The 13717-nt window shown below is 61.7% G+C and overlaps 1 protein-coding gene across 3 annotated transcripts in view; it reads left to right on the top strand.

Moving 5' to 3' along the window:
• LOC117643428 (eukaryotic translation initiation factor 4 gamma 1-like) overlaps positions 1-13717 on the top strand; it is a 45232-nt gene that overhangs the window by 3229 nt on the left and 28286 nt on the right. Inside the window, exons 1-2 of one of the 3 annotated variants that reach the window (XM_034382330.1) lie at positions 8131-8239; positions 9117-9262. The exons of the other annotated variants lie outside the window; for them this stretch is intronic. Of the exons in view, the coding sequence (XP_034238221.1) occupies positions 9214-9262 (49 nt within the window). The 5' untranslated portion in view covers positions 8131-8239; positions 9117-9213. Of the gene's footprint in view, positions 1-8130; positions 8240-9116; positions 9263-13717 lie in introns of those variants that run through there. 3 annotated transcript variants of the gene reach the window in all.

Below are 13717 nucleotides of genomic sequence, written 5' to 3'. Positions count from 1 at the left end.
GCCGTGCACCTGCACCGCGGCCTGCACTATGGCTGCGCCGCTGCGCCCCACGCGCAGTCCACGCCGTGGACCATCGCGAGGCTGCATTAGGCGGATTCGCTGTATTTTTCTCTTTGCAAGGTTTTTCTTCGCCAGTGTGCCTCCGAGGCCCCCGCCGCCCGGGACTCTGTCCCTTCGTCGTGACGGCGGCCGCGGCGGCCGCGGCCTTGGCTGCACGTTGCACGTGTGCACGGCGCGTGGCGCGGTGCAGTGCGGTGCAGCGCGGGACTGGGCGCCCCGAGCTCGAATAGCACCGAGCGAACGCCGCGTCGGACGGTACAGTGGTTGGTACCCCTGACACACTGTGGATTGCGTGGCGTGTTGGCACACCTGGGCGTGGCCGGCGCGGGGGGGCTCGGGGTTCTTGCCAAGAGTCTTCGCGGAGGGTGGGCTAGGCTTGTCCAGGTCGAGGCCTCGGGGCTAAGGGCGTCCCCGTCGTGGTTGTAATGCAAGCGGAGCCGAGCGGAGCGGGCCAGTTTGATTGTGGTTTGGACGGTCCAGCGGCACGCCGTTGGCACGCCCCTCCTGCCCCGTCCCTCCCGAGGGCATGGCGGCATGGCGCAGTGCCTTCCCGCGCCCCGCGCTCGCGGCCCGCTGCCTTGCCGCCACCCCCAAGGCTGGGTGGGCGGCCGAACGGGGCATTGGCCCTTGGAGGCGGCCTCCCTCAGTGTGTCGCTGGCATGGCCTGGACGGCCTGGACGGCCTGGACGGCCTGGACGGCCTGGACGGGGCGATGAAGGAGAGGAGCCCGTTGATGAACCAATGCGGAAGCGACCGAATGAATGAATGAGTAAACGCTCGGCGCTGCCGTTTTGAGGCGAGGCGCCTAGAAACTGGGCCGATCGAGATGGGCGTGCTGTGTGCCTGGCGTGGCTCGGTTTGAACGCGCAGCGCGCTGCCTTGTGGGAACTGGCGCGTTGCTGCGTTGCGTGGGCGTGGGCCAGGCAGGCCGCGCTTCCTCCGCCGGTGCCACGCCCGCGGCCCGCAACCTCACCGTGAGAGGCCTCCTGCCAGTGTGTGCGCTGGACGCTGGTTATCATCGGTGTACATATTCGCACTGCATTTCTCCCTTTCCTCGCGTTCATTTTGTTTTTTCGCCCTCGAAGCGTGCTCCGGAGGGGGTTAGGCTGGCGGTGCGTGGCGCCGCGGCGTGGCCTGGGCATGGCCGCGCGGCCCGAGGGGGAGCTGGGCTGGGGGCATTGACCTCGCAGCCAGCAGGCCAGCCTGCAGCCTAGGCCGGGCCGGGCTGGCTGGGCGCGGCGGCAGCGCGCTGCTTCGCCTGCCACGCTGCCTCTGCTGGGGTGTCGGCAGTACGGCAGTGCCCTATCGATCTGCTCTACTCCTGAACGGGCAGCGCGCCCTGCCTGGCCCAGCCCGCCCTGCGCGGCGTGGCGTGGCCGGGCGTGGCGGTGGGTGGCGGCGGCCAGCCACGTGGGCTCCTCGTGGCGTCCTGCGGCGATCCGATCGCGGCGCGGTGCGTCGCGGTGTTCCGGCCGTCTTTTCCTGTCCGGCTCCACTTTTCCGGCTCAGCTTTTCCGGCTCGCCCGGGTGGCCGGCCGGACGCTTGGCAGTGTGGGTGCGTTCCTGTGCCGGCGATAGCGGCGTCGCCAGCCGACTGGTTCCGAAGGGTGTTGTCTCTCTGTCGCTCTCGTGTGTCGCGCGTCGCGCCGTGCGGGCGCGAGAGAGACAGAACGGCGAGACGATGGGCCTCGACTCCCGGGGAAGGCCTGGGCAGGCCTGGGCCGTGGGCTCCAGATATCTGGCCTATCTGGCCCTGGCCGTTGGAAGCGTCTTCCCTCTGATCCGAGTGCTCGGCAGCAGCCTTTGACCCAGCCCCTATCCTCCCCTCCTGCGGGAGCACACTGCGAAGGGCACGCTGTCCCGGTGGGACCCCAGGGCGCCTACAGTGTCCAGGGCGCCTGGAGCACTGAGAATGAGTAGGTCACCACCATCACCCTTTAAATGGGTGATGCAACTTCGTTGCCCAAATTTTGGTGACGAAAAATTCATCACCCGAAATTTGGTAACAGGCGTTTGGTCGCCCAAATTTGGGCAACGGTGCGTGCGTTACCCAATGAAAGGGCGATGGTGGTGACTCTTTCATTCTCAGTGAGCCTAGGCAGTCCGCCTACCTAGGCAGTCCCCCGAACGCTGCACCACGCTGATGCACTGCAAGGCGGGGCGGGGCGGGCCGTGCTTCCGCAGACGAGCCGCTCGAGTGCCGTAATGGCAGCCCGACCTTGGCACGGCACGGCGCGGCTAGGCCAGCACGTCGGCCCGTGCCGCGTTCAATATTCAATATGCACTGCACCGGCTGTGCTGGCCGGCGGGGCGGGCGTCGTCGGGTCGGGGCTCGCCAGCCGGGGCCGGGCCGGGCGACGTCAGAAGGTGTCGCCGGGTCGGGTACTTTCCCTAAACAATTGGTGTCCGCCACCGCGGTGCTGCGCTGTGCTGTGCTGCGCTGTGCACAGTGGGCCAGAAGACCGATGGAGGCGGCCAAAACTCTAGACGCGTTTTCAGCTCCAGAGTCGCTAAATGGGACTCGAACCGAACGTGCGACCCCACCAATGGATTGCTCTTCGAACGAGGAATCCATTGGTAGGGTCACATGTTCGGTTCGAGTCCTGTTTAGCGACTCTGGAGCTCAAAACGCGTCTAGAGTTTTGGCCGCCTCCACCGGTCTTCTGGCCCACTGTGCTGTGCTGCGCTGTGCTGCGCGGGGCCACGACTCGCCTCGCCGCCTTGGAATGTAGTTGCTCTGGAAAGAAAGTGTCCGGCGGGGCGGCGACGGCGGGGCGGCGGTCCGACGCGGCGCGTGTCCTTGAAGTGCGTGCCCCTGAAGGCCCGAAGCCCGGCGCGCTGCAACAATAATCTATGTTGCTGAGGTGACTGGTTCCCCCCGCCGCCCCCGCAGTGTGCCCCCTTTCCCCCTTCGCTGCTGCTGTGCCGCCGCCTCTTCCCCGCCGGGGTCGCGGCAGTCCGTCCGCGGCCGACGTAAGTTGGTTACCGCACTGTGATGAACAGGAACACCTTTTGGGAACACCTCGCCCGACTCGCCGCGCGGCGGCCGGCGGGGTGGCGGGTCGGGGAGTACCCCCGTAGGGCGTGCGCGAGGGCGTGGCACAGTGGGCCAGAAGACCGGTGGAGGCGGCCAAAACTATAGACGCGTTTTGAGCTCCAGAGTCGCTAAATAGGGCTCGAACAGAACGTGTGACCCCACCAATGGAATCCCCCTCGGAGAGCAATCTATTGGTGGGGTCACACGTTTGGTTGGAGTCTCACTTAGCGACTCTGGAGCTGAAAACGCGCCTAGAGTTTTGGCCGCCTCCACCGATCTTCTGGCCCACTGTGCGTGGCCGCGCAGCCTGGCGGAGCCTTGCCTCTCAACTTTGATGCCGCGTCGCGCTTTTGCATGTGCGGGTCCGCTTCCATTTGGCCATGTTTCGCTTCTTTTCCCTCTCTCTCTCTCTCTCTCTTTCTTTCTATCAGTGTGGAAGCAAGGCGCGGAAGCGTGCGTTGCGCAACGCTGCATGCCGCGATCGTCCCGCGCACCTGTACCAGACTCATTCCGAACCGAACAGTGTTCCTCCTCGCTGTCTGTCTCTCTCGCGCTCGGACAGGGCGCAGGTTCACTGAGAATGAAAGAGTCATGATCATGACTAAAATTTTGGGTGAGGAATTCTTTATTACCCAAATTTGGGTGAGAAAATTTTCCTCGCCCAGATTTGGGTGAGGAAAGTTTCCTCGCCCAAATTTGGGTCATAATACTATGGAGCTATATAGGGAGCTGATACACCCTTTCTCACCCAAAATTGGGCGAGGAAGCTTTCCTCGCCTAAATTGGGCGAGGAAACATTCCTCGCCCAAATTTGGGTGAGAAAGTAAACCTCGCCCAAAATTGGGTATTGATCATGACTTTTTCATTCTCAGTGTTGACGAGTGCGAGAGGCAGCGACGGACGAACATAGGGGGAAAGATCTCCAGCCAAATTTGTACACCAAAATTCATCAGATTATCAAAATTCGATTGAAATTCATCGAAATTTAACTGAAATTCATTGTATTGGTACATCGAAATTCACAGTGATATCCCTTTGGACGAACATGCCGTCAGGGCCGCGGGGACGTCGGCATCGCGCCTGTGTTCGGATTGAACCTCCACGGCGTGCATTAGCGCCATTCGGAAAGACAATGCCGGCTGTTTTCGGGCGCACGGCGCACGTGCTGGGTTGCTGAACCCGTGGGTATGCCCTACGGTTTGGATTGGTTTTCTCGGAGGGCAAACGCCTGGCGAGGTCACGACGGGGCGCGTGTGGCGACGCACCCCGGGGGATAGGCAACCGTGTCGGTAGTACGTCGTCTGTCGTTCGGGGACGTCCCATGAGTGGGACTGAGGCAGCGTCGCACAGTGGGCCAGAGGCCGGTGGAGGCGGACATAACAAGACGCGTTTTGAGCTCCAGAGTCGCTAAATGGGACTGGAACCGAACGTGTGACCCCACCAATAGATTGCCCTCCGAACGAGGAATCCATTTGTGGGGTCACTCGCTCGGCTCGAGTCCCATTTTGCGACTCTGGAGCTCAAAACGCGTCTAGAGTTTTGTCCGCCTCCACCGGCTTCTGGCCCACCGTGCGTCGCGGAGGAACGGAGGGCGCCTCGGGGCGACGGCAGACTCCTCGAGGTACTTGTCGCGGCGGCGGGCTCTGTCTCTCTCGCACTCCCACGGGGCTTGCCATGAGTGCGACAGAGACTGCTTTGGCGCCCGCTTTACGTGTTTTACGGCTTGTTCTGCCTTGTGCCGCGCGCAACAGGTTGCCTAGGCTGTTCTCGCTCTGTGACTGACGGCGCGCCGACCAATCAGAGACGCCGATGGGGAGGGGGAGGGGGGGTTCTGGAACCGTGTCCACGCACTTGACAGCATGGCCGGCGATACCCCACTCCGAGTACCAGCGAGTGCCTATCAATGGCCGCCTTATGGGCGTCGGCGGTGCGCGGGGTATGGTCGCGACGGACCCCGCGTCTCCTGGGAGAGGCAGGAGTGTACCCGATGATGAAGTGCACAGTCGCTCGCTTCAGACATTTTGTCGCCGTCGACTGAACTCCGTACACTGTAACGCACTACTACTGCAAAGAGTGGCGTGAGCTCTCTATGGTGTTTGTGCTGTACACACAGGGCCTGTGATTGACTGGCTCGCGCGGCGCTGCTCCAGGGACCGCTCGTAAGCCGTCGGCCCTTTTTGAGTCACTTGTCGGCCGAAGCTCCGACTTCGGGCTGCGTGTTTGCTTGCCACAGGGCCATGGGAAAGTAAGGGGGTTTGTCCGCCGCACAGTGGGCCAGAAAACCGGTGGAGGCGGCTAAAACTCTAGACGCGTTTTGAGCTCCAGAGTCGCTAAGCAGGACTCGAACCGACCGTGTGACCCCACCGACGGATCGCTCTCCGAACGAGGAATCCATTGGTGGGGTCAGACGTTCGGTTCGAGTCCCATTTAGCGACTCTGGAGCTCAAAACGCGTCTAGAGTTTTGGCCGCCTCCACCGGTCTTCTGGCCCACTGTGCAGCAGGCTGATCGCGAACAGTGCCTTGTCGCTCTGTCGCACCCCGGCCACCCCGGCGTTGCACCGCCCTAGAGTGCGGGAGTGGCAGCGACGGAATATCGCTGTCCGGAATCGGTTTGCTGTCAGCCGGCGGAGTCGCGCGCGTCATTTATTTTGGCAGGGGGTGGCAACAGCCTAGTGCGCGCGTGAAGCTATGCGCGCCGCTCGGGCCGGCAAGGAGCGGCCGGGCGGCTGGGCCGCGCGGCCGAACCAAATTAAACAGAACTTTGTCAAAACTGCATCGAACTGAGTAAACGAGGTCATTTTTAGATTCTACGCAAAATTTCCTATCCGTGAGTGACAATGGAATGGACTTTTGGATATGTGAAACAGTTCTAAAATCAATTTGAAAACCAAATTTACGGCACCAGACAGCCGACTTGAAGTTTCCCTTTCACTAAAAAAGCTATTTCCGTTCGTTTTAGGTCCATACATGCAGCGAGCCGATTGTTGGCCACTATTTTCCGGGTTGCGTGGTACACTTGGAACGCCAATACGACTTCTGTAGCAGAAATGCCGATCCAAAAACTAATTTCCATTTTTGGTCCAAAATTGTATTTTGCAACTTTGGAGGTTAAAAGCACAGTTTAAAATAGGTTTCTCAGCATTGTCAACCTCACTAAGCAACCCAGAATTCAATTCTCTATCGCCCTGCTGTGTTGGATTTGCAAAAGGAGGTCAAACTTCTAATTGAAACGAAAAGGCCCGAAGCGCTGCAAAACCGGCAAAACAGTTCAAGTATTTTGTGGAGCTTAATGTGTGAAAACTATTTCTCAGATTGTAAATCCAACCACACCACCTTGTAGGCCAGTCAATTCTACAGCTCCATTGTAAGTTTCATCGCAATCGGAGACCAAGAGTGAAGGCGGCAGAATATATTTTAAAGTTAGCTGCAAAAATCTGCCGCAGCGATTTCTCATACTTGCGCCCGCTCGACCAATCAACCAAACTGATGGGATTTACAATTATTATAGCTGTCTTTACTCTTGGTCTCCGATTGCGATGAAACTTACTATGGAGCTGTAGAATTGACTGGCCTACAAGGTGGTGTGGTTGGATTTACAATCTGAGAAATAGTTTTCACACATTAAGCTCCACAAAATACTTGAACTGTTTTGCCGGTTTTGCAGCGCTTCGGGCCTTTTCGTTTCAATTAGAAGTTTGACCTCCTTTTGCAAATCCAACACAGCAAGGCGATAGAGAATTGAATTCTGGGTTGCTTAGTGAGGTTGACAATGCTGAGAAACCTATTTTAAACTGTGCTTTTAACCTCCAAAGTTGCAAAATACAATTTTGGACCAAAAATGGAAATTAGTTTTTGGATCGGCATTTCTGCTACAGAAGTCGTATTGGCGTTCCAAGTGTACCACGCAACCCGGAAAATAGTGGCCAACAATCGGCTCGCTGCATGTATGGACCTAAAACGAACGGAAATAGCTTTTTTAGTGAAAGGGAAACTTCAAGTCGGCTGTCTGGTGCCGTAAATTTGGTTTTCAAATTGATTTTAGAACTGTTTCACATATCCAAAAGTCCATTCCATTGTCACTCACGGATAGGAAATTTTGCGTAGAATCTAAAAATGACCTCGTTTACTCAGTTCGATGCAGTTTTGACAAAGTTCTGTTTAATTTGGTTCGGCCGCGCGGCCCAGCCGCCCGGCCGCTCCTTGCCGGCCCGAGCGGCGCGCATAGCTTCACGCGCGCACTAGGCTGTTGCCACCCCCTGATTTTGGTCGACGCGACGCGGCTTTCGGTGAATTGGGGCAATCGCGCTTCGCGGGTGAGGGGTTCCGCGGAGCGTGTCTGTCTCTCTCGCCCCTGCGCCGCCGCGCGCGGCCTCGCCCACGAGTGTGGCAAAGAAGTGTCGTCGGAAGGAGGCTGTGGCCTTATCCTTTCCGCGTCCAGCCCGACCCTCACCTGCAGCCCTGCAGCCGGTGGTGCGGCGACGCGACTCCTTGGCGCTATTTCGGTGACCGCCGCGCGGACGCACCGCGGACGCACCGGCCCGCCACGCCTATTTTCAGGGTTGCTCGGCGTCCCCTTGCCGTTGTGCCCGCGGCCCGCACCGCCGCACCGCGCCACGGCGGGGGTGGCGGCGCGCCGGATTGTTATCGCGTCCTGGCCGTGGCGTGCCGTGCCGCGCCCTTTCCCTCCGCGATATGTGGGTTAGGAAGCCATGCCGATCCGAACCGGACCTACAGGCTGCACCTGTGCTGCGCTGCTGCGCTGCAGCGCCGTGCTGGGCCCTTCGCCCCTTCCCCTTTCCCGTGCCCCTGGCTGGCGGGGCTGGCGGGGCGGTGCCCCCCTCCCCTGGCCCCCCTTGGGCCCCGCTATGCCGTGCCGGCTCCTCGCTGGGCCCCTCCCCGACCCCCACCCCGCCGGGGCCCCCTCGGGGAACCGGCTCGGCTCCGCTGACATTGCATGGCCCGGCTGAACGCGGCTCGGCGCGGCTCGGCTCGGCCGTGGCGGTGGCATGGTCGGGCAGCCTTACAGCCAGCCGGGCAGGCAGGCCGCCAGCCTCAGACAGTCAGTCAGTCGGCAGGTGGAGTCGGGGAGTCGTCCAACTCGCGGACCGCTGTCGTGCAACCGCGTTGCGGTGTGTGTCTGTGTAAGTGTGTGTGGCACACTGTGCGTGCGCCAGTGCGTTTGGCTTGACACGCGTGTGCGGTGCGCGGGGTCGGGCCGCGTCGGGCCGCGTGTCACCGAGCGTGCGTTGAGCTCCCCGTGGACGCGGTGTACGTCCTCGCCCTCGCCCCCGTGGGCCTTTTGCAAGGCCCCAGCCCAGCGCCGTCGCTCTGCCTGCCTGCCTGCCGGTCGGGGCGGCTGCCTTGGCCGCCTTGCAACGGTACCCGCACCTGCCAGCTCTGGCGGGCCGCCTGGCAGTCACCCGGCCGGGTTGAGCGGCCGAGTCGAGCCGTGCGCTGGTCTGGGTTGGAGCGCAGCCGAGCCAGCAAAATGGTTGCCGACTGGGTTATCTGAGCTGGTTGCGCCGGCCGCCCTGGCCGCGTGGCGAGGGGGGCGGAGGGGAAGTCCCAACGCGGCGGCCCGGCACGGCCCGGCACGGCCCGGCACGGCGTCAGCCCTCTAGGAGAATGTCACTGTGGCCTGGAGGGCCGCGCCGCGCCTGGGCCGTGCTCGCGTGATGCGCACGCGTCCACGCTGGCCGCCGACGGGTCGCTTTCGGTGGAGCGGCGAAGCCTTGTTGTCAAGGGCGATGACCCATCCGCCACGCGGCCGGCCGGCAGGGCCAGGGCCGGCACTGCCTGCCAGGGCGGATGGCGGATTCTCGGTGCGACAGGACTACATCCTGCTTGCTGGCTTGCTGCTTTGGCGAAGCAGGCGGCGTTGCCGTGGCGGTGCCGCGGTGTCGGGGAAAGGGAAGGGAGGGGGGAGTGGCGGCGCTACGCCGGGCCTGGCCGGGCCGGTAAAGGACGCGAATCACGCCGGTGTGTGTCCCTGTCTCACAGTGTGTGTGTGTCGCGCAGGAAGAGGCCGCCGTCAAAGTGTTCGTCCTTCGTGCAGTGCGGTGACAGTGAAGTGACAGTGCGTTGGAGTGTTCCGTAGTATGGCAGTGTGATTGCTATGGGCATGCAAGGGCCCCACGCTGCTGGCGAGGAATACGCTCAGTCAGGTAAGGCTTCGACACTGGAGAGGCACTGTAGGCGTCACGCCGAAAAAAAGAGTGGAAAAGAAAGAAGACTTTCGGGTGTCGTTTTCCCCCCGCGGACCTGTTGACGTCGACGTCGTCGCGCTCTGCTTTTTGCTGAGTCCGTCGGCCCGTTGGTTTGGAGTTTCCCGGCCGGACTCGCCGCTTGCCTGTGATTGGTTTCGCGATCTGGTTGGCACGGCTGCGGCGTGGCCCGCGCGGCCTCGCCTCGCCTAGCGTCCCGACACTGTTGGGAAAAGGTTCCTGGGCCGGGCAGGGCTGGGCCCCGGCGTGTGGGGTGGCCGTCGTACCGCCGCCGCCGACCTTGGCGAAGCGTCGCGGCGAGCATGGCGGGCAGCGTGGCGCTGTTTGAAGTGTGCACACGGCGGCCAGGCTGCATGCTGATTCCGCAAAATGGTCTCTCTCGCTGCCCCGCGGCACGGCCCCGCGAGTGCGAGAGGGACAGGGCGACGAAACCTCAGCCTGCTGGCCTGCGCGGCCCTCCTGCGGCCTGCCGGGGTGTGGTCATGGCAGTGGCGGCCCGGCCCGGCGTCAGAAGTGTGGCATAGGGCCCTGGTTGATGGCGCGTGCACGTCGCGGGGGGCGACGGCGTCAGTGACGTCATTGTGGCGCCGCCGCCCCCTCCCCTCCCCTCCCGCTCGGTACACCAGTCGGTACGTACCCTTGCGCCATCTACGGCCGGCCCAGCGGCCTTTATGGCACGCGGAGACCGGTGGAGACGCGGAGGGGGTGCGGCGGCTGGCGGCGGCGGTTCGATACGCGGGCCGCCGACGGCATGCCGACGGCCGTCGTGCGCAACGCGACTTTCCTTGAAAACGAAATGCAGTGCGAGCCGATGTTGGTTTGACTCCACCCGCCTGCGCCGCCTGCGCCTCGTTGAGCTGAGCGGGGAAGACGGGCGCTCCAGGCGCCGCCGTGGCAACCCGACTGGCCGTGTTCGAAACCCGGGCGTTCTTATTGGCCGATGGACCTGGGCGACTGTATCAACCTCACTAAGTAACAGTGAGAGGCTCATGCTTGACAGAGCCGTTCGTTGAGCGTCCAACCTTAAACCTTAAACCTGGGCGACTGTCTTTTTGGAACGCCCTGTTGAAAGCCTCCCCCTCCCCGCCCTCAACCTGATACTAGTTTCGCAACAAGCGGTGACGCTTCGCCTCGCTTGGTGGTTCTAATTAGTGCAGCCTGGCGGTCCTAGGGGTACTCTCCTTCGCTGTCGCGTGTCATAGGGCAGAGGGTGTTGCGAGCTGGACTCACTGGGGGGCGCTGCCGCAGGAAAGCATCCCGGTAAACGTGGAGAAGGTCGCGTCCTCGCTTGCCCCTCTCAGCGCGAAAGGGTTCGCACCCTTTGGTGACATACCCATGCACCCCAGCGCAACTTTCCTCTTTGACGGGCGGCGATCCGTGGAGCGTGAAGTAAATGTACTGTATGTCCGCGATGCTCTCGACTGCAAGCGCACTGAGCACACACGACGTGCTCCCGAAAGAGCGTGCAGGAAGAGTTCGCATGGCCCTCACAAGGGAACCTATTCAGGGGGTACACTCAGATTTCGACCAAACTTTTTTTTTCGTAAAATAAACATATAAGAAATTAAGAATGCACCCAAAGTCGGGCCAGATAATATCACACGCTCCTGCCCTTTTCTAAACCGAAAAAAAGGGGTAAAATGGCCATGATTTTACATGCAAGGAGCAGTTTCGGTCGTAATTGGGAAAAAGTCGCACCAAATTTGCGCAAAATGATAATATATGTAAAACCCCAAAAACTCTCATGTTGACAAGGGGACCAAACATTAAAAATGACAACTCGACTTCAATTTTCCCCGAAATTCGAATGTCCGAAAATGACCCGCTGCTTGGGGGCTAATAAGGGCTTATTTCCCCTTTTTAGGTTTTAAAAAATTCGGTAAAGGGGGGTCGCGTCTGTTCTTGGCACCACTTTGGGTGCATTCCCTAATTTCCTTTTAGGGGGGGATTCTTACGTGAAGAAAAATGTACTGGTCGCGAATCTGAGGGGGTACCCCCGGGAATAGGTTCGTTTGGGTCAGCCAAGGCGTTCGTGTGTGTGCTCGCCAACTGCCTTCCAGTGCTGACATTTTCAAAAGGATAGTCTTTGAGTGGTCCGACTTCGTATCAGACGGTGCCGCACCGCGCTCCGCGTTGAACAGGAGGGAATGGGATTCTAACGCGCCTCTGGGGCTTGTGGGTCTTGCCGAAAACAGCGGTGTGTCTCGGGACAGGACGTGGCGGTTATCAGCGGCAGCCAAACCTGGAGGGCCGTCGCCGTGTCGGCGTCGTGTCGGCGTCCCCGGCGTCCCCCGACGTGTCCAGGCGCTTGTTTGCCTCTTTGTCGCTTCGTGGCTGTTCGCGTGCGAGGCTTGTTTGCGGGGTTTCGAGTGTTTTCCCGGCTCCGGGCCTCCGGGCCTCTGGGCCTCCGGCCGGCGGATGGATTTGAAGGGGACGCCGTTAGTTGATGTTGTGGCCCGCGCGAGCCGCGTGAGCCGCGGGGGTCCGTTACTACCCAACAATCTGCCGGATTTGGTAGGAGAGGCTCGGACAAGGAGAGCCTCGGTTTTCGAAATTGGGTTTATCTCGGCGTGTGACTCACTCGGGCCGAGATACTGTTTGGCCGGCCGGCGTACAGTCCCTGCCAGTGTGGCTGCAGTGTGGTGGTACAGTCCGCGCGGGGAATAACGCGTCGGCAAAACAAGAGGCCGGTCCTGCGTGCTTCTGCTTGCTTGCCTGTTTGTCTCGCTTGCCGTTTTCGCGAAGCCACCGGCTCGCCGATAACGGGCTTGGCTGAATCGGGGAAATGCAGTCGAACATGAGGAAACCCGGAAGAGGCGCTTGTATGTGTGTGTGTGTGTGTGTGTGTGTGTTGCGCGGCGAGAAGGGATCCCCCTGGAAGCCGGCGCTGCCTGCCTGCCTGGCGGCGCGTGGCGGGGCGTAGCGGCGCTCGCCGTGCCGTGAGAAGTTGCCCGTTAGATCCTTTCGACCCACTTATTTTGTACCCTTTCCCCGCGCCCCTCCGCCCCTCTGCCGCGCTCGGCTCCTCCACTGTCAACCCGGCCAGCGTGACGTCGCCGCGCGCAGTGTCCGTACAGTGTACGCGCGGTATGCCATTGCGGCGGCTGGCGAGTGGAATATGCCGGGCGGCTGGACGCTGCGCTGAACGGCGCGGCGGTCCGGCCTTCCGCCTGCCAGTGTGGCAGACGCACTGACGGACGGGCAGCACGCGTCGCACAGTGGGCCAGAAGACCGGTGGCGGCGGACAAAACTCTAGACGCGTTTTGGGCTCCAGAGTCGCTGAATGGGACTCGAACCGAGCGTGTTACCCCACCAATGGATTGCTCTCCGAACGAGGAATCCATTGATGGGGTCACACGTTCGGTTCGAGTCCTATTCAGCGACTCTGGAGCTCAAAATGCGTCTAGAGTTTTGGCCGCCTCCCTGTGCCTCTTCCACATTCCTTCTGTCTCTCTCGCCCCCTTCCTTGAGGTGTCGCTGCCGGGCTTAGCCAAAACAATGCGCCAGCAGACTGCAATTCCGATTAGTCGTGCGAGACAGACGTCGCCGAAAGCCTCACCCCCAGGACGCGATTCGATCTGATCAGCGTCGCCGTTCGAAGGGCGTCGCGAGTTTTGGCATTTGAGTCTGGTTTGAGGAACGTGAGCGCTCGCGGGGTGAGTCGCGGGGAAGTCCTCCGCGTCGCGCTTGGCCGTGCTCGGCGACGAAGGAATCCGGCACGCCCAAGGCAAAGGAAGGCAATGGCCAAGGCAATGGGCAATGGCCAAGGCCGGCACTGAAAGTCACTCGGTGTATCGTCGCAGCACCGCTGATAGTGCTTGGGCTGCTTGGGCCGCTTGGGCTGGGAGGGTGAAAGTGGCCGGATCCCGGATGCCTGGCCGCGAGGGCCCCGCGAGGGCCCCGCCGACTAGCCGACCGTGTCCGGGGTGGCTGGCTTGGGCTGGCTGTGTGGCTGGACAGCGCTGTTGGCGGCACTGCCCCGCTTTCCCGGCGGGTCGCGGCGGCCTTGGGGTTCCCCGCGGATTTGAACCCGCGCCCCGGGAATGTGCATCGTGTGTTTTGTCTGGCTGCCGTCTGGGAGTCGGGCCCGCGGCGCGCCGTCGGCGGGCGGGGCGTCGGCAGGCCGTCGGCATGCCGACTCGGACTCGGCGCGTCCGCTTATCTCTTGAACTCTGGCTGAACCCGGCCCGCTCCTCCAATGCGCAGGGCGCACGAAGTGGAGTGGCGTGCCGCCTTGCTGCGCCTTGCTGCGCGCGCCCCAGGATCGGGTTGTCGCAGCAAGCTCGCGGCCTCGGTGACGTCGGCGCGCTCCTCGCAGTGTCGTCTCCACCCCCTCCTCCGTCACCACAAACCGCCGCCGAGGACGCACGATCCATCGCGAGCCTGGCGGGGTGA

The sequence above is a fragment of the Thrips palmi genome, unplaced genomic scaffold (assembly GCF_012932325.1).
Source record: "Thrips palmi isolate BJ-2018 unplaced genomic scaffold, TpBJ-2018v1 HiC_scaffold_17, whole genome shotgun sequence".
Classification (NCBI taxonomy): domain Eukaryota; kingdom Metazoa; phylum Arthropoda; class Insecta; order Thysanoptera; family Thripidae; genus Thrips; species Thrips palmi.
Note: the sequence above shows the minus strand (reverse complement) of the source record. Positions and strands in the feature narration are given on the sequence as shown.